Source organism: Thalassophryne amazonica, chromosome 19 (assembly GCF_902500255.1).
Source record: "Thalassophryne amazonica chromosome 19, fThaAma1.1, whole genome shotgun sequence".
Classification (NCBI taxonomy): Eukaryota; Metazoa; Chordata; class Actinopteri; order Batrachoidiformes; family Batrachoididae; genus Thalassophryne; species Thalassophryne amazonica.
The window spans coordinates 32,755,535-32,781,274 of record NC_047121.1 but is presented as its reverse complement, the minus strand read 5'-3'; the positions used below and the strand labels follow the sequence as shown (position 1 = coordinate 32,781,274).

At 45.9% G+C, this 25,740-nt stretch overlaps 1 protein-coding gene across 1 annotated transcript in view; it reads left to right on the top strand.

The window, feature by feature from the left end:
- slc8a3 (solute carrier family 8 member 3) overlaps positions 1-25,740 on the top strand; it is a 351,492-nt gene that overhangs the window by 298,756 nt on the left and 26,996 nt on the right. The window contains 1 exon segment of the mRNA XM_034194826.1: positions 19,077-19,094. Within this exon segment, the coding sequence (XP_034050717.1) occupies positions 19,077-19,094 (18 nt within the window).

The following is a 25,740-nucleotide window of genomic DNA, read 5'->3' as shown; positions in this document are numbered from 1 at the left end:
ACATAAAAATATTAAATATTACTCACAGACATATGCTCTTCAGGGTTTTAGCGGGGAAAAATTAGGATAAAGCGAGATAAACAATGAATCCACGAATCGTAGATCGAAGTGCTGCTTCGATCTGCGAATCACTGCTTCGATTGGTTCAAGGTTCAGAGCAAAGCCGCGCTGCAGAAAAGTTGATTACAGACCCTCTGCAGGTCTGTAATCAATGTAGAGAAATTATCATTTTCCTGACAAACAAGTGCGCAACTGAAAAAAAGTCTACCGGACATGCCTCACGACAAATCGGCTTGACTTCATTGCAGTCACTAGTAATCAGTGGTGTCTCTGGGTGAAAACATGACTTTTTTCATGTATGTGTGGTTTTTTTGTTGTTGTTGTTGTTTGTAACGAGTAACGGCATGGCGCATAGAAAATGTATCAGAGTAGAATTATGCAATTAATGTCGGAATTGTAGTGAAGTAAAAGTAAATGTAAGCTGAATTTAGAAAACTCAAGTAAAGTACAACGTCTCCCAAAATGTACTTAAGTACAGTAGTGAAGTATTTTTACTTCGTTACTATACAACACTGCTTCTATGTCCTAATATCTATCTGTGGTGAAAATTTAGTGAGAATCTGTGAAGAAGTTTTGACGTAATCTTCCAAAGTCTATATAAAGTGAAATCTTGATCCAGAATCCAGATCTGGATCCGTATCACCCCCAAAATTTAATGGAGTCTTCCATGGCCTAATATGTATCTGTGGTGAAAATTTTGTCAAAATCTGTGTAGTAGTTTTGACATAATCCCGCTAAGAGTAATCCTTCAAAACCTATATAAAGTGAAACTTGATCCAGAATCCGGATCCAGAAAATTTTGTCAAAATCTGTGCAGTAGTTTTGAAGTAATCCCACTAACAGACAGACAGACAAATAAATAAATAAACTCCAGGGGAGGTGATGGTTTAGGGGAGGTGATGGTCTTTGGGGAGGTGATGGTCTAGTGGCTAAGTGTTGGGCTTGGACCAGAGGATCCTCGGTTCAAATCCCAGCCTGACTGTGAAAATCACTAAGGGCCCTTGGGCAAGGTCCTTAATCCCCTAGTTGCTCCAGTGTGTCGTGGGCACCTGTCAAGCATTGATGTGTAAAGCGCTTTGAGCATCTGATGCAGATGGAAAAGTGCTATATAAATGCAGTCCATTTACCATTTATAAACGCCGATGATTTGATTACGTCCTTGGTGGATCTAATTACTGCACTCAGCTACAAATGATGATTAATTGTGGACTGTGTTTGATTGTCATGTCTCTCATGAAAGAGGTTTGAGAAGTAGCTCTGTTCATGGATGACTGTTTTGTCCTTAAGTGCTTCTGATCCCTTTAAAAGTGGCAAAAGTGTTGCCCTTGTTTTGAGAGTAGGAGAAAACATGATGAAGACATCAAAAGTGGAGCTGTCATTGTGAATCTCTGCATGGTGAAGGGCATGAGAAGGTCTACTCTCTCGCTCTCTTCATGGTCTTACAGCGTATGCTGTCACCTAATTCTATGCCTCACTGCATTACTTTTTGCGCCTCTTTGTATTCTTAATCATATCATTTAGTTACAGTTTACACCTCACTGAGGGCATCTGAGTGTGTCGTGCCGCATCGCTGATTTGCACTGCAACTACCGTATGTGGATAAGTAATCAGGCAAATCAAAATGACAAGAAAGGGGGCGTGCTATTTCTGAGCGTCCACATCATCAAAAGCTTGTGTTTTATTTCTCATGTTGGTTGTGTCTGGAAGAATTCCAGCCAAGCCGCTGCATCGTCATCCAGTCAGACTACCAGATGTGAGTGAAAAAAACAGGTGAATAAGTGAATACACACTTCTGAATGCATCTACAGTCACAACCTCAAACTTGCAATGCTTGGGATGATTTCAGCATCACAAGTTTGCATTTCTCAGTAGGAGGTCTGAACAGTATATCACAGTTCTCCAGGAAAAAAGAATATTTATCATCCATATCTCACCTGTTCGCTCAGCACCACTACCCCCATTTAAATAAATAAATAACATCTAGCAGGATGAAGGTCTTGAGCTTATAGAAGTCTGAAACATGAAGTTAAAAAAAAAACAGAATAAAATATCAGAATTATCGGAAAGGTTTGTGTGTTAAAAAAAAATGTGAGCAAACACCATTACACTTGCAAATAGTCCAACTGAGTGCGAAAAATTCTGGGAGGAAACATGATGTTTGCACACCAAACTTGATTTATCGACATCAAAAGGAAATTTTGTGGGTGCTGATAGCATCTGTATTTTGTGCACTTGAAACCTTGGCTTTGTTATGTTTCGGACGCGGTCGGAGCACCGACCCAGCGTTTGAAAGGACCCAGCATAAAATAAGCAGAGCACGGTTCAAAAGATAACAGAATTTAATAAACATAACAGTGGGTGCGGTGCTAAACAACTAAAAGGTCCGCGGTCTGGTGAGGTGGAAACACGGCGCGCTCTCAACAGCACAAATGGTCCGGAGCCACAGCAGTTTGGACCCAGGGACCCCGCCGACACCCCCCAGGTGGCCGCGACAAACCGAGTCTGTGAAGAAAGAAAACATGAGGTGAGTCCAACTCCACACAGAGAGACACAACTCAAAGGTGCACGCAATCAGCAAACACTTCCTGGCTTAAATCTATACATCAGCTTCTCACCCTGCAGGCACGGAACAACTCAGTTCAAATCTCCACTGCAGCAGAAGCTGATTAGACAATTAGCATAACGTGACAGCTCAATAACACAAGGTGTGAGGGACACCAAATCCACTGTCATTACTTCATAAAAGTCACCAAAACCAAATTACCTCAGGAAGTGTGCTGAAGAGCGTGAGACCTCACCCAATCCTCCTTCACAGACTGTGGCGTCAAACCTGGAGCGGTCTCTGCGTCCGTGATGGTGAGATTGTTCTCCTGATGTCGATCTCACATGTCTGCTCACAAGGACGAGTCTCTGGCAATCACACACTGTGCATTCAAGGTTTAAATGCAGCAATCTCTGATTAAGACAAAATACACCACAGCTGTGAGTCCTGATGACCTGCATGTGAAAACAAGCCTCAGGTGTTCAGGGTGAGGTCCTAATGCTCAGCCACTCAGTCCTGAATGCATACCACCTGGTGGGAGAAACAGAAAACAAAAACCAAGCCAGCCAAACACCCCAGCCCACAACAGTACCCCACCCTCACGGGAAGCCTCCCGGCGACCACACGGACCTGGGCCAGAAAAAACAAAGCCCCCCTCCAGGGACCATGGCTGGAATGTTGGCTGGGAACAAAAAACACCTCCTGCAGCTTCAGTTTCGGCTCCTTGTGCTGATGATCCAGCTGGGAAAGGCCCATCTCCAGGAGCTGTGCGTTACTGTGCTCTGACGACAGCTCCATCATCAGCTGCTCCACCTGCAATGTTAATTTCTTCATGCAGTCATTGATCATCTCAATGTTGAGCCTCTCCAGCTCTTCCCTCAGCTGGATAATGCACGCTTCCAGCCGCCTCTTCTCTGTCAACAGGGAACTCCGTGCCGAGACCATCACTCTCATCCTGGAGCTCATCCTTTCCCACCCTGAGCCTATCTGCAGCAGACTGCTCCGCAGCTGACACTCCAGTGCAGAGACATCCTTCGTTGACTTTAATGGTCTTGCCCTCTGTTTCATTTAGCAAACCTGTTAGAGTCTCCACCTTTGCGTTCATTCCTGTCTACTCTTGCTTTAGTTGTTCACTTTGCATAATTTTGGCCAGGAGTTCTTGAACCTGTGCACTCAGCCTTCTTCCGACTGGGTGTTAAAGTCTGCTCAGTCATAAAACAAAAAAAAAGACAAACCCAAACAACCATACCAACCCCCCCCCCCCCCCCCCTCCCTAAAGGACCGTCCCATCAAACCCCGGGAAGAGGAGAAAAGAAAAAATACAACCCAAACTTAAGCTTGCAAACAAAAAAAACGCTAACACCCCCCCCTCCGGACGACATGTAGGGACCAACACCCCCCAGAGGACATCCCGCCAGCTCCAGGAGTAATAACCACAGCCGAGGTCCCTCTGGGATCCAAAGTCACCCACTGGGACTCCCAGCACCTCCCAGAGGACCATTCCATCAAACCCCAGGAGACGCCCTCCCTCATGACTAACAGACCCAGCCCCGGCCGTCTACGGCTAGATAGACCCACCGCCCTTTCCCCCCCAGAGGACACCACAGTCACACCCTGAGGGCGGAAAAAAAAAAAACATACAAACAAAACAACAACCCCAACCCCACCCCCTCAGCGCAGTGGAAACTGGAAGTACGTCCAGTGTCACCAACCACGACTATACCCCAAAAGTCAACCGGGAGGAGTGGAACAGTGGTAATGGCATACGGCACAAGATGGCGCCACCCCTCCAACTTTTAAACCAGCCACCAGCTGCGGGTATATTCCACTGCCCCAAACCTCAGCTACGCCGATGGCGTATGGCTCAAAGGCGCGCTGAAGCCGGAGGTGGAACAGGGAATCACAAAAAAAAACAACACCCCGAACCCCCCCCTCCCGGATGCAGAGGTCACCTGGGAAACGCCCAGCACAACCAAACTGCACCAGCCCAGCAACGCCGACAACCTACGGCTCACACGGCTGGGGCCAGAGGAGAAGACAGGGAAGTAAAAAAAAAAAATAAAAAATACCCCAACCCCCCCCACCCCCCCCCATGGGTGCAGAGGTTACCTGGGAAACGCCCAGCATAACCAAACTGCACCACTCCAGCAACGCCGACAACGTACGGCTCACACGGCTGGAGCCAGAGGAGAAGAGAGGGAACAACAAAAACAAAAAAAAAGAAAAAACAACCCAATTACCCCCCCATCACCCCCCAGAGGACCATCCCATCAAACCCTGGGAGGTGAAACCAAAAGAAATAAAAAAGACCAACAGACAAACATAAAGTCACCTGGGTCAAACTATGCTCCAGACAGCCTGCATTTTCAACTCCACCAGACCACAGACAGTGCTTTAAAACCCACAAAAACAACAAATTAACCCCTGATAAAAACACCTCATACTAAAACAAGAAACGGATAATAGACCAATAAAAAAAAACTAACATTGGCCTACATCGTCAAGTGCAAAGAATGGAAAAACATTGTGTTTTCCATCCTTTGAACCTGAACGGTAATGTGACTCTGTCACCAACAGAGGGAGCCAAAGTGCCAAATAAGAAAATCCCCGTGGTAACAGAGTAAAAACCAATACACACTGCTGTAAACGACAGCAGGTTATAACAAACAGCTTAAAGTGCAAACTAAATACCACCGGGGCTGCTACAACAGGCGTCAGAGCCAGCTGCACGGGAGAAGACGGGGCTACAGCCGTAACAGCGGGGTGCGACACGACCCAAGCTGTAAACTCCGCCATGCGCGCACCAACGCGCACAACCCGGGCGGAGAGCACCCGCAACTGATCCCGGATCAACTCCAACATCTGCTGCAGCCTTCCCGGCAAAAATACCGTCTCTGCTTCCGCTGGTCCATTGTTAAATGGCCAGAGACTACTGTTATGTTTTGGACGCGGTCGGAGCACCGACCCAGCATTTGAAAGGACCCAGCATAAAATAAGCAGAGCACGGTTCAAAAGATAACAGAATTTAATAAACATAACAGTGGGTGCGGTGCTAAACAACTAAAAGGTCCGCGGTCTGGTGAGGTGGAAACACGGCGCGCTCTCAACAGCGCAAACGGTCCGGAGCCACAGCAGTTCGGACCCAGGGACCCCGCCGACACCCCCCAGGTGGCCGCGATACATCAGCTATACATCAGCTTCCCACCCTGCAGGCACGGAACAACTCAGTTCAAATCTCCACTGCAGCAGAAGCTGATTAGACAATTAGCATAACGTGACAGCTCAATAACACAAGGTGTGAGGGACACCAAATCCACTGTCATTACTTCATAAAAGTCACCAAAACCAAATTACCTCAGGAAGTGTGCTGAAGAGCATGAGACCTCACCCAATCCTCCTTCACAGACTGTGGCGTCAAACCTGGAGCGGTCTCTGCGTCCGTGATGGTGAGATTGTTCTCCTGACGTCGATCTCACACGTCTTGCTCACAAGGTAGAGTCTCTGGCAAACACACACTGTGCATTCAAGGCTTAAATGCAGCAATCTCTGATTAAGACAAAATACACCACAGCTGTGAGTCCTGATGACCTGCATGTGAAAACAAGCCTCAGGTGTTCAGGGTGAGGTCCTAATGCTCAGCCACTCAGTCCTGAATGCATACCACCTGGTGAGAGAAACAGAAAACAAAAACCAAGCCAGCCAAACACCCCAGCCCACAACAGGCTTTACCTTATTGTACTTCAGAGGCTGCACAGAATTTTTTTTTTTTTGATTGTAAAAGTTGGGTATATTTAAGGAGTTGATAGTTTACTTTGTGCTTTTTTCTTCAAGAATAAATCTCTCCATGCATAACAGGTGGACCACACACAGACAGCGCTTAAACACGCTCATTCACTATTACAACAAACAAACTAACAAAAATAATCTCTTATTTGAGATTTAACTATTGTTCCATCCATAGTATTTAAGCAAACTGGTGAATAATTATGGCTCACAGATGTCTGTGATCTGTAAAGCACTTTGAGCATCTGCCTCAGATGGACGCTCACTATAGAAATGCAGTCCATGTACCATAGTGCTGTTGTCTCACAGCCAGAAACACTACACACACACACACACACACACAAACACACACACACATGCGCGCACGCACAGTCTTGTGTCTGGATTAAACCTCTGGTATTAAACTGAAACTAGCATCATGCTTTTCAAAAAACACACATGGGACCAGCCAGATGATCATAAATTTGAATAACACCATTTGTATTTTCCATAATCCATTTTATTTGACACATTAACATGTATATAGGCATATTTTTATGTATTTTAATAATTAATCTATCAAAACAAAATGTAACTTCAATATGTATTTATTGTGCATAATCTATTTGGGATGGAATTTATGCCTGCTATAGTTTTACCACCCACTAGATGTTGATGTTTTGTGTTTCGAGTCATTGATACTTTACTCAGTACAATAAGGAGAAAGCCTCATGTGCTTCATGAGGCGTCATCAGCCCATTACTACACAGTACTATGAAGGTTAGGTTATTACACCTCTTTATCCAAGAGTGTGGTCTTTTAGTTTAAGAACATGATTTATTAATTTAACTCATTTTCTAAGAGCCAGCACATTTTGCTCATTCAAATCTTCTTTGTCTTCTTGTTCTTGTTCTTCTTCTTGTACAGTGGTTGGCATTAATCGTAACAATACATTACCACCACCTTGTCCTCCCGTGTGTGAATCACAGTACCACTTTCATTTCTCTATACAGGAGCAGCTTACCACACATGTAGATGGTGCCATGTTGTGGTCATAGATGATAATGTAGGATTTTTCCAGAGGTATTAGGCATGTTGTATTCCTGAGGATTGATTTTATTATTGAGTATTATGCAAGGCAGTCAGTCAATGTAAAACGCTAATAAACCTCAAACCTGAATGTTTAACAAAAAAAAAAAGTGTCTTGACTGTCTCAGGTGAATATATTTTTGTGTTCAATCATTAGGCAACTATTAGTGTGCATAATTATGGTGCAACTAAATGGGACACTAAATTTTTTCAATATCACATTTGTTTTATATTTAGAGTAAGAATAACAAATAACTTAAAATTAAGAAATAAACACTTTTGACATTTGAAAAATATTGACCAGTACAGCTACCATTCTTATTCTAACTGCCATGAGTCTACCATCCATGGAATCTGTCAGTTTCTTAATCTGTTGACGAAAAACGTTTGGTGGAGCCGCAACCACAGACTCGCAAATGCTGTCAAACAGTTGCTTTGTTTTCCCTCACTGTGTATCTCATGTTGAAAAGGGCCCTGAAGTTCTCAGTAGGGTTTAAGTTAAGTATCGAAGGGGATCATGTCAATATTCTGTCATCTTTGAGGTCTTTGTTCGTAGCCAAGCAGTGGAGTACTTGGATTCATGTGATGGAGGGTTTTCCTGCGATACAAATCATGGCCTTCTTGAATGAAGCAGAGTTTTCCTGTACCATTGCTTGAAGAAAGTATCTTCAAAAAAGTTTTATGTCCATCTTTAACGAAATAAAGGTCGAACTAGGCCATCCTTAATAATAGCAGCCCATACCAAAACCCCTCCTCCACCTTGCTGGGATCTGACTCAGTGATGCTGTGTGTCATTAGTGAGTCAGCCATGTGCCCTCCCATCTGGTCTTTCAAGAGTCACTCTCATTTCATCTATTCTATTTGCAACAAAACATTTGATTCTCCGCTGATCACGCCTCAATAGCTTAACTATTTGAAGAGTACTACATCCCTCTGAAAGCCATTTTACAATTCATGACTTTTCAGTCCCTGTCAAATCTTTCTCTTTTTTCTTTTTTGTCTTTTTTGGGGTGTGAGGGGGGTGGACGTTGAGTAAAGAAGCTGCCTAATAATTTGCAGATTTGCTATAGGGTGTCAGTCACTTTCAGCCACACCCTCTCTGATTACTCAAATCACCTGAGAATGTTTAAAACTAAAGGTGTAGTTACACTGTGATTAGTAACCGGTAGCAAAACTCACTGAATCATCATCTCAGGTGGATTTGAGGCTCTGATGGAATGAGAGGACTACCACCAAATGCAGATGTGCAGAGCTTCCACGTGCAAACAGAAGACAACTGGATAAGTCACAGATAAAACCATCATCCACTGGACATCCATTGGCAAGCTATGAACAAGTACAGGACAAAACAGAAAACAAAAGTGTTACCACCAAGAAACCTCTCAGTCTGATGTCCGCTCAAACATTTGAGCATGCACAAAACTTCCTGACAGACATCAGGTGACAAGGAACACATTTAACAAATGCAAAAAGGATTTGTACAGGGCAAAAACAGACATAAACGGATATCAAGATTTCATATCTGTGACTGATACTTTACCTCAATCCATCACAGTGTGACTTAGACTTAATAAGCTTTCAGATTAATAGGTTGGAGCTGGAAAGTAGGTATAGAAATGATGATAGGGTAAGAATACTCAATTGCCCGATAATTGTGCATGCAGTGTATATAAGTCATTTCAAAATATAAGGACCAGTGAAACACGTTTTACAAAAATACATAAAAAATATTGCCTTATTACATTGGTAATTATTATCAATTACTTGCCCCAGGGCAGGTTTGATTCAGAGACTGAAATGAAAGCTTCATCTTCACCAGCAAAGTTATCACCTCCCACCTATCCCAGATTCCAGAGAGCTGTTAGGGTGGGACTAAAACTCCCCCAAGAAGAGACAGCTGCTATTATTAGTTACAACTACTACTACTACTGGTGCTACTATGCTACTGTTACTTGCAAAAATGAAGTTCAAAGGAAAAACAAAGGGAATAGAAAAGTATGACACCAACCTTTTAGCACACTTGATGATGATGCAACACAAAACTGGCTCTCCCCTTAACTACTATTACATCTACTATTAAAGTACTCCACAGTGTGTCATTCCCTGTATGTCAGTGTATATGTGCCAAGTTTGTCATGCATGTTAGATGAATTGAAATTGGAAACCTTAAATTGAGTGCAGCTGTGACTGCTGGGATAGGCTCTCAGCCACAGTGACTCTTGATTGGAGTAAGCAAATATGGAAAGTGAATGAATGAAGAAGAGTCTTTATTGTCATCTATACACATAAAGGGCTAATTCTGTCTGTCTGTCTGTCCGGGATAAACTCCCAAACTATAATATGTAGCCCTAAAAACTATATATAGTCTGAATCCTCATGACATGGGGAACAAACTGGTACCATTTTTTAAAGTTCTGGGCAACCAATAATTTAATGCTTTAATCTATTCTCTTTATCTATTTATCTTTTATGGTTACTTGATGTCATCAAGAAAGCCTGAGTACAACGATTAGAAATTGGTCAGAATTCTAATCCCCCCTCCCATCCTGATGATGTCCAGAAAGCCTTAGTACAAAAAGTATAAAGTGGTCAATTCTAATTCCACCCCACCCAAACTATAATATGTAGCCCTAAAAACTATACATATTCTGAATCCTCTTGACATGGGGAACAAACTGGTACCATCCTTATATTTTGAAATGACTTATATACACTGCATGCACAATTATCGGGCAATTGAGTATTCTTACCCTATCATCATTTCTATACCTACTTTCCAGCTCCAACCTATTAATCTGAAATCTTATTAAGTCTAAGTCACACTGTGATGGATTGAGGTAAAGTATCAGTCACAGATATGAAATCTTGATATCCGTTTATGTCTGTTTTTGCCCTGTACAAATCCTTTTTGCATTTGTTAAATGTGTTCCTTGTCACCTGATGTCTGTCAGGAAGTTTTGTGCATGCTCAAATGTTTGAGCGGACATCAGACTGAGAGGTTTCTTGGTGGTAACACTTTTGTTTTCTGTTTTGTCCTGTACTTGTTCATAGCTTGCCAATGGATGTCCAGTGGATGATGGTTTTATCTGTGACTTATCCAGTTGTCTTCTGTTTGCACGTGGAAGCTCTGCACATCTGCATTTGGTGGTAGTCCTCTCATTCCATCAGAGCCTCAAATCCACCTGAGATGATGATTCAGTGAGTTTTGCTACCGGTTACTAATCACAGTGTAACTACACCTTTAGTTTTAAACATTCTCAGGTGATTTGAGTAATCAGAGAGGGTGTGGCTGAAAGTGACTGACACCCTATAGCAAATCTGCAAAATTATTAGGCAGCTTCTTTACTCAACGTCCACCCCCCTCACACCCCAAAAAAGGCAAAAAAGAAAAAAGAGAAAGATTTGACAGGGACTGAAAAGTCATGAATTGTAAAATGGCTTTCAGAGGGATGTAGTACTCTTCAAATAGTTAAGCTATTGAGGCGTGATCAGCGGAGAATCAAATGTTTTGTTGCAAATAGAATAGATGAAATGAGAGTGACTCTTGAAAGACCAGATGGGAGGGCACATGGCTGACTCACTAATGACACACAGCATCACTGAGTCAGATCCCAGCAAGGTGGAGGAGGGGTTTTGGTATGGGCTGCTATTATTAAGGATGGCCTAGTTCGACCTTTATTTCGTTAAAGATGGACATAAAACTTTTTGAAGATACTTTCTTCAAGCAATGGTACAGGAAAACTCTGCTTCATTCAAGAAGGCCATGATTTGTATCGCAGGAAAACCCTCCATCACATGAATCCAAGTACTCCACTGCTTGGCTACGAACAAAGACCTCAAAGATGACAGAATATTGACATGATCCCCTTCGATACTTAACTTAAACCCTACTGAGAACTTCAGGGCCCTTTTCAACATGAGATACACAGTGAGGGAAAACAAAGCAACTGTTTGACAGCATTTGCGAGTCTGTGGTTGCGGCTCCACCAAACGTTTTTCGTCAACAGATTAAGAAACTGACAGATTCCATGGATGGTAGACTCATGGCAGTTAGAATAAGAATGGTAGCTGTACTGGTCAATATTTTTCAAATGTCAAAAGTGTTTATTTCTTAATTTTAAGTTATTTGTTATTCTTACTCTAAATATAAAACAAATGTGATATTGAAAAAATTAGTGTCCCATTTAGTTGCACCATAATTATGCACACTAATAGTTGCCTAATGATTGAACACAAAAATATATTCACCTGAGACAGTCAAGACACTTTTTTTTTTGTTAAACATTCAGGTTTGAGGTTATTAGCGTTTTACATTGACTGACTGCCTTGCATAATACTCAATAATAAAATCAATCCTCAGGAATACAACATGCCTAATACCTCTGGAAAAATCCTACATTATCATCTATGACCACAACATGGCACCATCTACATGTGTGGTAAGCTGCTCCTGTATAGAGAAATGAAAGTGGTACTGTGATTCACACACGGGAGGACAAGGTGGTGGTAATGTATTGTTACGATTAATGCCAACCACTGTACAAGAAGAAGAACAAGAACAAGAAGACAAAGAAGATTTGAATGAGCAAAATGTGCTGGCTCTTAGAAATGAGTGAAATTAATAAATCATGTTCTTAAACTAAAAGACCACACTCTTGGATAAGAGGTGTAATAACCTAACCTTCATAGTACTGTGTAGTAATGGGCTGATGACGCCTCATGAAGCACATGAGGCTTTCTCCTTATTGTACTGAGTAAAGTATCAATGACTCAAAACACAAAACATCAACATCTAGTGGGTGGCAAAACTATAGCAGGCATAAATTCCATCCCAAATAGATTATGCACAATAAATACATATTGAAGTTACATTTTGTTTTGATAGATTAATTATTAAAATACATAAAAATATGCCTATATACATGTTAATGTGTCAAATAAAATGGATTATGGAAAATACAAATGGTGTTATTCAAATTTATGATCATCTGGCTGGTCCCATGTGTGTTTTTTGAAAAGCATGATGCTAGTTTCAGTTTAATACCAGAGGTTTAATCCAGACACAAGACTGTGCGTGTGCGCATGTGTGTGTGTGTGTTTGTGTGTGTGTGTGTGTGTGTGTGTAGTGTTTCTGGCTGTGAGACAACAGCACTATGGTACATGGACTGCATTTCTATAGTGAGCGTCCATCTGAGGCAGATGCTCAAAGTGCTTTACAGATCACAGACATCTGTGAGCCATAATTATTCACCAGTTTGCTTAAATACTATGGATGGAACAATAGTTAAATCTCAAATAAGAGATTATTTTTGTTAGTTTGTTTGTTGTAATAGTGAATGAGCGTGTTTAAGCGCTGTCTGTGTGTGGTCCACCTGTTATGCATGGAGAGATTTATTCTTGAAGAAAACAGCACAAAGTAAACTATCAACTCCTTAAATATACCCAACTTTTACAATCAAAAAAAAAAAAAAAAAAAATTCTGTGCAGCCTCTAACAACCGCTGCAGGACCTGACGTACATGCTGGACATGGGTCTCAGGATATCGTCCAGATATACGAAGAAGAATCGGTGCAAGAAGTCCCGCAAGACGTCGTTAACCAAGGCTTGGAACGTCGCGGGGGCGTTGGTGAGGCCTAACGGCATGACCAGGTACTCAAAGTGACCTAATGGGGTGTTAAATGCCGTCTTCCATTCGTCTCCCTTCCGGATCCGAACCAGGTGATACGCATTTCTAAGATCCAGCTTAGTAAAGATTTTGGCTCCATGCAGGGGGGTGAACACGGAATCTAACAATGGCAACGGGTATCGGTTGCGAACCATAATCTCATTCAGCCCCCTGTAATCAATACATGGACGAAGTCCGCCATCTTTCTTGCCCACAAAAAGAAACCTGCCCCCATCGGGGAGGTGGAGTTCCGGATCAGCCCGGCAGCTAATGAGTCCCGGATGTAGGTCTCCATTGATTCGCGCTCAGGTCGTGAGAGGTTGTACAGCCTGCTGGACAGGAACTCAGCGCCTGGAACCAAATCAATGGCACAATCGTACGGACGGTGCGGGGGAAGGGTGAGTGCCAGATCCTTACTGAAGACGTCAGCAAGATCGTGGTACTCAACCGGCACTGCCGTCAGATTGGGAGGGACTTTGACCTCCTCCTTAGCCTGTGAACCGGGAGGAACCGAGGATCCTAAACACCCCCGATGGCAGGTTTCGCTCCACTGAACCACCACCCCAGACGGCCAATCAATCCGGGGATTGTGCTTCAACATCCATGGGATGCCCAAAATCACGCGGGATGTAGAAGGAGTTACAAAAAACTCAATCTCCTCCCGGTGGTTTCCAGACACCACCAGAGTTACTGGTTGTGTCTTGTGTGTGAGTAAAGGGAGGAGGGTGCCATCTAGTGCCCGCACCTGCAACGGCGAAGGAAGCGCCACCAGAGGGAGCCCTACCTCCCTTGCCCATCTGCTGTCTAGCAGATTCCCTTCTGACCCCGTGTCCACCAGTGCTCGGGCTTGAAGGGTTAAATCCCCGCTCAGGACTGTGACTGGGAGTCGTGTGGCAATTTGTGTGTGTCTCACTTGAATGTTTTGACCCCCCCCTTAGCCCAGTCTCTAAGGGCGAGTGTTGTCGTTTTGGCCATTTGGGGCAGTTTCTCTGTGTGTGCTCAGTTGAGCTGCAGAGAAAACACTCTCCACGGATCAGCCTCCCCATTTTGGCCCTGTGCGTTTCCCTAACAACGTCAGCAGGGGGAGCTGTTGCCCCACAAAGCGCTGCGGCTGTGGAGCATGGGGAGGGCGGCCCCTTTTCGAACCCGGAAGGGAGAGGGGCGGCGCGTATCCGGTCATGTCCTTCGCCTCGCTCCCGACGGCGTTCCTCCAACCGATTGTCTAACCGTATAACGAGATCGATAAGCCCATCTAAATCCCGCGGTTCCTCCTTAGCTACCAGCTGCTCCTTCAGAACCAACGACAGTCCGTTTATGAAGGCGGCGCGGAGCGCAACGTTATTCCAGCCGGACCTCGCAGCCGCGATGCGGAAGTTGACTGCATAAGCGGCTGCGCTCTCGCGTCCCTGTCTCATTGACAGCAGCACGGTTGAAGCGGTCTCTCCTCTGTTAGGGTGATCAAACACTGTTCTGAACTCCCCCACAAACCCAGTGTATGCTGATAACAACCGTGAGTTCTGTTCCCAGAGCGCCGTAGCCCAGGCGCGTGCTTTACCCCGAAGCAGAGCAATCACATAAGCTATTTTACTAGCATCTGACGCGTACATGACGGGACGTTGTGCGAAGACGAGCAAACACTGCATAAGAAAATCCACGCACGTCTCCACACAACCTCCGTACGGCTCAGGAGGGCTTATGTATGCTTCAGGGGATGGTGGGAGGGGTTGTTGAACCACCACTGGAACGTTTATATCCTGCACAGGGTCGGCAGGAGGACGAGCTGCAGCAGCGCCCTGAGCGCTCGCCGCCATCTGTGCGGAGAGAGCCTCCACCCTGCGGTTCAGGAGGATGTTTTGCTCAGTCATTTGATCCAACCGAGCCGTAAAGGCGGTGAGAATGTGCTGCAGCTCACCAATCACGTCTCCTGCAGACGCCTGCGCTCCCTGCTCTCCCATTGGTCGTTCAACAGCCGGGTGACGCCCCTCGGAGTCCATGACGCTGGCCGAGATATCCTGTTGGGAAAGTGTAGTGACACGGACCCACAACAGGGGGCGCAAATGAACGGTCAATAGATGAGCCAAAATATAACAATTTAATGTTGTGAATGTGCACAATGAACATACAGACAATCTCAGAATATCATAACAGTCAATACACAAAGGTGACGTGTGGGCAGGCTCAAGGATAGAAGACGTCTGTCCTAAGAAGAGCCGGAACCACACGATTTCCGCCGCCCCAGAACCTGGTGAATACTGGAGCCGCCAAGTCCCGAATTCCCAGGTGATCACCGTCCCCGACTGTCGGATCTGGTACTGCTGGCGAAGAACAAAGACAGTCAAGTGTGGGTGTGTGTACACCCAATAACAACAACGGTGGGAATGCCACCTCCACCTCTCACTCAATAACTTGCAGAGTACTGTAGATTCCTCAGGGGAAAAGAGTGCCTTCAGCGCTCTCACAGCTTCCACCGATGGAGGAACTGGTACTCCTGAAAACACTCACAATATACAAATATTGCAATTACAAAACGGCTGAGGATATTACCTCCAATGAAGTATGATATCTCGGCAACGAGGTGGAGATGACGTCTGGTCTTTATGGAGTGAGATGATGTTGAGTAGATGGGTGACAGCTGTCAAGAGGTAATGAGCGACAGCTGTCACCCCCGGCTGTGTCCATGGCGGTAGCGCCCTCTCGTGCCTGAAGCCCGCACTTCAGGCAGGGCGCCCTCTGGTGGTGGGCCAGCAGTACCTCCTCTTCTGGCAGCCCACACAACAATAACATTATATTGAATCTGTAAAATATAATTACTTTTGGTGTACAACCCAGTACAGTTTGAAGACTTGCTGTCTGAAAACTTTGTATATTCACCATTTATGACAAGACAGAAAAAGCTGGCAAGAAGGTTAAAGGTAAGACATCTTTTACTTCTTAAAGACACAATTAAGGGCAACCAATAATTTAATGCCTTAATCTAGTTTCTTTATCTATTTATCTGATACAGAATTCTGCTTTAATCATTATTGCTAGAAATCTTAGACAAAAAGAACTTTCACTTTAATTTTTTACGGTTACTGGACTAATGCTTTAATCTATTCTCTTTATCTATTTATCTGTTACAGAATTCTGCTTTAATCATTATTGCTAGAAATCTTAGACAAAAAGAACTTTCACTTTAATCTTTATGGTTACTGGACTAATGCTTTAATCTATTCTCTTTATCTATTTATCTGTTACAGAATTCTGCTTTCATCATTATTGCTAGAAATCTTAGACAAAAAGAACTTTCACTTTAATTCTTTATGGTTACTGGGCAACCAATAATTTAATGCTTTAATCTGTTCTCTTTATCTATTTATCTTTTATGGTTACTGGGTACCCTGACACTCTGGATGACCAGGTCAAGCTGCCCTTTGGTCACACTGTTCATGACATATGTGATTTGGTGGCCAAAGTCTTTCCAAACCTCCACAGTAACTACCAGAACCACAACTGGCTGAGCGAGCGTGCTATCCTTGCTCCAAAGAACTTGGCAGTGGGTGGCATCAATGCTAAGCTTCTGGCTCAGCTTCCAGGACAGGCCTCCAGCTACCTGTCAATTGACACAGTGCCCGATCCAGATGAGGTGGTTAACTACCCAGGTGAATTCCTGGCACCAGCAGGCCTCCCACCACACAGCTTGGTGCTCAAAGTTGGTGCCCCAGTCATGCTCCTGCGGAATCTTGACCCACCCAAGCTCTGCAATGGAACGCGACTCACAATTAAGAAGTTGATGCAAAGAGTCCTGGAGGCCACAGTAATGACAGGCAAGGCCAAGGGACAAGATGTCTTTATACCAAAGATTCCACTTATCCCATCAGACATGCCATTTGTGTTCAGGCGTCTGCAGTTCCCAGTCAAACCCAGCTTTGCAATGTCCATCAACAAGGCTCAGGGACAGTCCTTTAAGGTGGTTGGACTGAATCTGACAGAGCCTGTGTTCTCCCACGGCCAGTTGTATGTCGGCTGCTTCAGGGTTGGTAACCCAGAACAGCTGTACATCCACTTGCCAGGTGGCATGACAAGGAACATTGTCTATCAAGAGGCTCTTCAAAACTAATGGTCAGAAAACACTAAGTGAATTTCATGAAGAAATATTTTTCCATTCTAATATTTACATTTGCTGTTTAAAGCCATTTTATGTTTGTAAAATTGCAATGTAAAAACAGTGAAATACACCACTACCTCAATTTTGATTCATTGATATTTACTTTTACTGTTACCTATCTTTTTTGTGTAATTTTGTTATAAATTTGATTGCAAAGCAAAGTCTGCATGAAGGACTTCAAATGTGTTTGTCTGTTAACCAAGTATTTCCACTTAAGTTTAGGGAGTGCACCTCTTATAGTTCTGCTGGACAAACTTTAGCCCATTAACTATTATATTTGTAAGACATCAGCATTACAACAACAAATGTTGGGCAGTTGTTTTGATTAAAATGATTGGCATTTGGCCTATGTCTAAAACAGGTTAACCTGGACAGCGCTGGGTACCCGAGCTAGTTGTACATGTATATAATGAAATGGGTCCTTTGCATTTAACCATCCTAATTACAGTTAGACACAATCCGACCACTAGGAGCAGTGAGCAGCCACAGTCTGGTGCCCGGCGACCAACTCCAGATGTAGAGACGCTGCCTTGGTCAGGGGCAGAGAAAGGAGCAGACCCTAAATAAGCATGTTTTAATTGAGGGAGAAAACTGATGCAGACACAGGTAGAACATGGAAACTCCATACAGAAAGGGCGGGAAGTGATCCCACTACTGTCTTGCTGCGAGGCGTCAGTGTGAAACACTAATCCACCATGCCACCCCAGTAAATATACACAATGGCATACTTGTCTTGTGTTGATCAAAAATTGCATATAAAGGTTTCAGTGTTTCTGCTGCAGAAGATTTTGAAATTTCAAAGTGGGCCGTTGCGTTCTTAACTTTGGAAATGGCTGTTGAAACAGGCTTTAAACCTTTTTTCATGACATTTTGAGGACTGGCTTGACTCATGATGAGGTGCTGGGGCAGATCTAGAGCTGCATTTTGTACTTCTGTAAATGTGGGCCGCGTACCACAGGAAAAACTTTCCTGGTTAGTGGACAGTAAATTGATGACAATTTGGAAATGCTAAAGACTGATTTGCAGCTGTTCTCATTCTGCAGCTGTGTTTTTCTGTCTTGTACAGATGGACATTTCTGAAATCAGTTTTTTGGAATCCAGTCATAAATATTACATGTGTAGATGTGTGTCACGTTTTGTGCAGGGGTGGTGTGTGCTTGCTTTCAGTGCAGAAGGTTCCTGGTTCAAACCCCACCCCTGCCACATTTCTCCATGTAATGTGGGGTTGCATCAGAAGGGCATCTGGTGTGAAACTTTCAACAATTCTTGAAACATTTCAACGTGCAGGTTCACCTTCGATCTGCTATGGTGACCCAGAGTGAAAATAATGGCGCAGCCAAAGGGTCTTATTTAAGATGTGTGTGGCGTTTTGTGGGGATTGTTGTTGCGTGTCAATGGTTGTCTGCACTCTGAAAGCGATTACCTGTTCGTATTTATTTTCTCCGAGCTCATCTGACACGAGATGGGCGTGATAAACTTTGAAATAAATGTTATGGCTGAAATGTACAACGGTCTTGTTGATTTCTTTCAAACACACCTTCTCTTAATAAATCTCCCTTTAGCCTTCATTTCCATAAGAAATTCAAATAAATAAAGTTCTTCCAGTTACTAAGCTGTTCAAATAATCAGTGCTGTATATATTAAACCTCAGGGTTAATACCCGCTCATTTTCTGACACATCCCATTTCTCTCCCTCCTATTAACCTTTTTTCATTCTTATCTATGTTTCTCCCATTTCCACTGTTCATTGCTTTTTCTGTTTTCTCCATGACTTCCTCCTCCTCCTCTTTCCTCTCTCTTCTTTTCCACAGCTCTGTTGTTAGCTGATGGTAAGTTGTGAAAATCAGTGTGTGCTACAGTTTAACATCAGCTCTGTCTGAGGTCTGTGCACGATATGATGTTGAAAACCTGCAGATACTAACAACTGGCATGAGGAAAATCAATACTCATAATACTGTGATTTTTACCTCTGCCAAAGAAGTTGGGCAGAGTCACAGACATTTCAAATGTTCACTGTTACTTGTCATCATAACGTCAAGACATCACATTCAAGATTGTACAACTCACTCAATCATCTTCAACCACTTACTCCAGTTAAGGGTCATGGGGGGGACTGGAGCCTATCCCAGCAGTCATAGGGCAGACAATTTAAAGTTTCCAATCCACCTAACCTGAATGTCTTTGGATGTGGGAGGAAGCCGGAACACCTGGAGATAACCCAGGTGTCCACAAGTGGGAGTCGACCCCATGACCTTCTTGGTGTGAGGCAACAGTGCTAACCACTAAGCCATCCTGCTGTCCATGATTGTACAAAACGAGTTTTTTTACGAGTAAAATATGTTCCAAAATGTAGGAAATGGCACCTAAAAATTCAAAAGTTTCTGGGGGAACACTCTCCCAGACCCCCCTTTTTTTTTTACAAAATCTTGGATCTGCCCCTGCTAGTGTTTAGAAGAAAAAAAAATCACAGGCTATTGTAATATCAAATTGTAATTATAATCATCCATCCATCCATAGTATCGTGTTTGCAAATAAAGTGTATCGTCCCAGCCCTGCTGACAGTTAAAGGGGTTTACAGGTTTCACTGCTGGGAAATTTTTTTTTTTTTTTTTTTTGAATCACTCTAAAAACTGAGATAGACAACCGTGTGCTGCGGAGGGCAGAGCAACAATCTGGTGTCTGGTTACAATGAAAATCTACATGGCTAATGATGTGAAAGAGGCTGTTGTTTGTCAATAAACCGCACGCCTCTGTGTTCATCTCTATCGCTTCGAGCTTTAACAAATATACCTGCTCTCTTCCACACTTTAATGATGGATTTACATGCTCATCTGCGGATTAATTCACACAAATCCCTAAATTGTGCTTTCCAGTCAAGAGCGAAATATAAACACCTGATAACCACAAAGATAAAAGTTGCAGCTCTGAAATGAGAAATTTAATTGCCTTTGTGTTTTGTCTTTTTGTGTTAATGAAAGTGTGCGGTGTTTTTGCAGAACAGAGGCAGGATAATCAAATTTTAAACATGAGTAAAAGAAACGCGGTCAGGGTGCGAGGCTGATTAATTGATTTAGATTGAAATGGTGCATTCAACTAACTGTATGTGTTTGTTAAAAAAGTGTGTGCATGAACCCACTGCTCACTGTCCTATCACAGGAACATGGCTGTGATCTCTGTAGGCACCTTTAATATTTAATATTTAAGCTTGTCGTCAGCAGAGTGCAGCATGCTGGGTCCCAGTGTTCGTGAGACAACAAAGGTCCAGTCCCAATCCTCTCCCTTCACCCTATCACGTTGCCCTTTCCCTTCATTTTGCACATTGACACGAATGTGCAAAATGAAGGGCAAGCATGATGTGGTAGGGCGTAAGGAGGGTATTGGGATTGGGCCAAGTCTCTGCACCAGGTGGATCAGTGGGGTGCCAAACACAGATGGTCCTATTTTCCACCTGCTGCAAAGTGGCACATGATGTGGTGCTCGTGTCATTACTAGTTTCCACCCAAAACAGATGCCATTTTTATGCCCAGTGCCCATACTCTTTAAATGACATGCACACTTTCCACTTCCTGCGAGCCTGTTGGTCTGAACGTGAAGCAGGGGTTAGGCGCACAGCTGGTGAAATCAAACTCAGATCTCTCACCAGAAAGTATTTGTACCTCAGACTGTTGTCTGCAGTTTCTTTTATAGAAAGAACGCCATAGTTAGAGAGTCTCACAGGGATGCACAACAGCACAGCATCACACCATGAAACTGAATTTGGTCTTTCAGGATCCCACATGCAACACATATTTGCCATTGTTCTGGTCTTATGGGCAGTTGTGTTAACTGCAGTTCACAGTAACATTAATATGTGTTGAAAGAACAGTACTCAGGGGGGTGGGGGGAGGGGACAAAAAAAATCACGAGCAAATTTTGGATGTCAACAAATTTTAGGAACAAACTCTATGAAGGTAATTATGTTGTGTGGGCCGCTGAAGAGGAGGTACTGCTGGCCCACCACCAGAGGGCGCCCTGCCTGAAGTGCGGGCTTCAGGCACGAGAGGGCGCCGGAGCAACCGGGAGTGACAGCTGTCACTCATCATCATCACAACCACATCTCCATAAAAGCCGGGCAGCATCTTCACCTCACTGCCGAGAAATCGTCTACCAATCAGGTAAACACTCAGCCATGGTTTTGTGCCATACAATTTTCTGAACATTTGCAGGCGTACCTGTTTAACTGGTCAGCAGCTGGAAGCTGGGAGGAGACGACATCTTCGCTCCTCGGATAAGGCGCTTCACGTTTTTGTTCCTGTGTGATTGTGCTTAAGAGGTGGAGGTGTTTCCCACCCTTTCTGACTGTTTGCTGGGTGTTCACGCACCCACCATCACCTGTCTGTTCTTCCTGCCAGCAGTACCCGATCTGACACTTCATTTGCGCCCCCTGTTGTGGGTCCGTGTCCCTACACTTTCACAACAGGATTTCTCGGCCAGCGTCATGAATCCCGAGGGGCGTCAAACATCAATTGAACCGCCAATGGAAACACAGGGTGCACAGGCGTCGGCAGGAGACGTGTTGAGTGAGCTGCAGCACATCTTAACCGCCTTCACTGCTTGGTTGAACTTGGTAACCGAGCAGAACGTTATACTCAATCGGAGGATGGAGGCTCTCACCGCCCAGGTGGAAGCGTGCACTCAAGGCGCTGCTGCAGCACCTCCTCCAGCTGACGGAGCACTAGATACAGACATTCCAGTGGTGATTCAACGAACCCCCCCCCCCCCCCCCCCCCCCCCCCCATCCCCTGAAGCATACATAAGCCCTCCGGAACCGTACGGAGGTTGTGTCGAGATGTGCACAGACTTCTTAATGCAGTGTTCGCTCGTCTTTGCACAGCGTCCCGTCATGTACGCGTCAGATGCCAGCCGGGTGGCTTATGTCATTAATTTGCTTCGAGGAGAGGCACGCGCCTGGGCTACGGAGCTCTGGGAGCAAAATTCACGGCTCCTAATGACATATACTGGGTTTGTGAGGGAGTTTAAACAGGTGTTTGATCATTCCAATAGAGGCGAGACTGCTTCGACCGTGCTGCTGTCAATGAGACAGGGACGTCGGAGTGCAGCCGAGTATGCAGTTGACTTCTGCATCGCGGCTGCAAGGTCCGGCTGGAATAACGTTGCACTCCGCGCCGCCTTCATAAACGGACTGTCTCCGGTCCTGAAGGAGCACCTGCTGGCTAAGGATGAGCCGCGGGATTTTGACGGGCTTGTCGACCTGGTCATACGGTTAGACAACTGGTTACATGAACACCGTCGGGAGCGGGGCGAAGGGCGTGGCCGGGTGCGAGCCGTCCCTCTTCCTTCCGGGTCTGAAAGGGTGCCGCCGTCCCCACGCTCCACACTTGGAGAGCTCCGTGGAGCAACAGCTCCCCCTGCTGACGAAGCTATGGACACGAGCAGGGCTAAAGTAAAATCACATGACAGACAATGGAGGCTGGCTGGCGGAGAATGTTTTTTCTGTGGCTCTAATGAGCACATACAAAGAAACTGCCCCAAGCGGTTAAACTTCAATGCCCGCCCTTAGAGACTGGGTTAAGGGTGTGCCATAACATCCATGCGGGGAAAGCCCGTAGATCCTTACGCATCCCAGTGACGATCCTTTGTGGGGATTTTACCCTCCATGCTCCAACACTGGTGGACACGGGGTCTGAAGGGAATCTGCTGGACAGCAGATGGGCCAGGGAGGTAGGGCTCCCTCTAGTGGCTCTCCCTTCCCCATTGAAGGTATGGGCACTAGATGGCACCCTTCTCCCATTAATCACACACCAGACACCACCCGTGACTTTGGTGGTGTCTGGGAATCACAGGGAGGAGAGTGTGTTCTATGTAACACCTTCTACCTCCCGCGTGATTTTGGGATTTCCATGGATGATTAAGCACAATCCCCGGATTGATTGGCCGTCTGGGGTAGTGACGCAGTGGAGCAACACCTGCCACCGGGAATGTTTAGGATCCTCGGTTCCACCTGGTGTGACAGCTAATGAGGAGGTTAAAGTCCCCCCCCCCCCCCCCCCCCAATCTGTCGGCGGTGCCGGAGGAGTACCATGATCTTGCTGACGTCTTCAGAAAAGATCTGGCACTCACTCTTCCCCCGCACCATCCGTATGATTGTGCCATTGATTTGATCCCAGGCGCTGAGTACCCGTCCAGCACATTGTACAACCTCTCTCGTCCTGAGCGCGAATCAATGGAGACCTACATCTGGGACTCCTTAGCTGCCGGGTTGATCCGGAACTCCACCTCCCCGATGGGTGCAGGTTTCTTTTTCGTGGGCAAAAAGGACAGCGGACTCCGTCCATGCATAGACTACAGAGGGCTGAACGAAGTCACGGTTCGCAATCGATACCCGCTGCCTCTGCTAGATTCTGTGTTCACGCCCTTGCATGGAGCCCAAATCTTCACCAAACTAGATCTTAGGAATGCGTATCACCTGGTTCGGATCCGGAAGGGAGACGAGTGGAAGATGGCATTTAACACCCCGTTAGGTCACTTTGAGTACCTGGTCATGCCGTTCGGCCTCACCAATGCACCCGCGATGTTCCAGGCATTGGTTAATGACGTCTTGCGGGACTTCCTGCACTGGTTCGTCTTCATATACCTGAACGATATCCTCATCTTCTCCCCGGATCCTGAGACTCATGTGCAGCATGTACGTCAGGTCCTGCAGCGGTTGTTGGAGAACTGGTTGTTTGTGAAGGGCGAGAAGTGCGAGTTCCACCGTACTTCTTTGTCCTTCCTGGGGTTCATCATCTCCTCCAACTCCGTCGCACCCGATCCGGCCAAGGTAGCGGCGGTGAGAGATTGGCCCCAACCGACAAGCTGTAAGAAGCTGCAACCGTTCCTTGGCTTTGCAAATTTCTACAGGAGGTTTATTAAGGGCTATAGCCAGGTAGTTAGCCCCCTGACGGCCCTGACCTCCACTAAAGTCCCCTTCACCTGGTCGGATCGGTGCGAAACCACGTTTAAGGAGTTGAAACGTCGGTTCTCGTCTGCACCTGTTCTGGTGCAGCCCGATCCCAATCGCCAGTTTGTTGTCGAAGTGGATGCCTCTGACTCAGGGATAGGAGCTGTGCTGTCTCAGAGCGGAGAGTCCGATAAGGTTCTCCATCCTTGTGCCTATTTTTCCTGTAGGTTGACCCCGGCAGAGCTGAACTACGACGTTGGCAATCGGGAACTCCTAGCAGTGAAAGAGGCTCTTGAGGAGTGGAGACACCTGTTGGAGGGAGCTACGGTGCCCTTCACGGTTTTCACGGACCATCGGAACCTGGAGTACATCCGGGCCGCGAAACGTCTGAACCCCAGGCAAGCCCGCTGGTCACAGTTCTTTGGGCGTTTTGAATTCCGGATCACCTACCGCCCCGGGACCAAAAACCAGCGATCTGACGCCCTGTCCCGGGTCCACGAAGAGGAAGTCAAGGTCAAGCTGTCAGATCCACCGGAACCCATCATCCCCGAGTCCACTATCGTGGCCGCCCTCACCTGGGACGTGGAGAAGACCGTCCGGGAGGCCCTGGCATGGAACCCGGACCCGGGAACCGGCCCAAAGAACAGACTTTACGTCCCACCAGAAGCCAGAGCTGCAGTCCTGGACTTCTGTCACGGATCCAAGTTCTCCTGTCATCCTGGGGTGCGAAGAACCGTGGCAGTGGTCCGGCAGGGCTTCTGGTGGGCGTCTATGGAAGCCAACATCCGGGAGTACGTCCAGGCCTGCACCACCTGCGCCAGGAGAAAGGCTGACCACCAACGAGCACAGGGACTCCTCCAGCCGTTACCTGTGCCCCACCGCTCCTGGTCCCACATCGGCCTGGACTTCGTCACGGGCCTCCCGCTGTCCCAGGGCATGACCACCATCCTCACGATAGTGGACCGGTTCTCCAAGGCGGCCCACTTCGTGGCCCTCCCGAAGCTCCCAACGGCCCAGGAGACTGCAGACCTCCTGGTCCACCACGTCGTACGTCTGCATGGGATTCCATCCGACGTCGTCTCTGACCATGGTCCCCAGTTCTCCTCGCAAGTCTGGAGGAGTTTCTGTAGGGAACTGGGGGCCACCGTGAGCCTCTCATCCAGGTACCATCCCCAGACTAATGGACAGGTAGAGCGGACCAACCAGGAATTGGAACAGGCCCTTCGCTGCGTGACCTCAGCGCACCCGACAGCCTGGAGCAACCATCTGGCCTGGATCGAGTACGCGCACAACAGCCAAGTTTAATCTGCCACTGGCCTCTCCCCATTCGAGGTATGTTTGGGGTACCAGCCCCCATTGTTTCCGCTTGTGGAGGGAGAGGTCGGGGTGCCCTCGGTCCAGGCCCATCTGAGGAGGTGCCATCGGGTGTGGCGCTCTGCCCGCTCTGCCCTGCTCAAAGCCCGGACGAGGGCCAAGGCCCATGCAGACCGCCAGCAGTCCCCGGCCCCTGCATACCAGCCCGGGCAGGAGGTTTG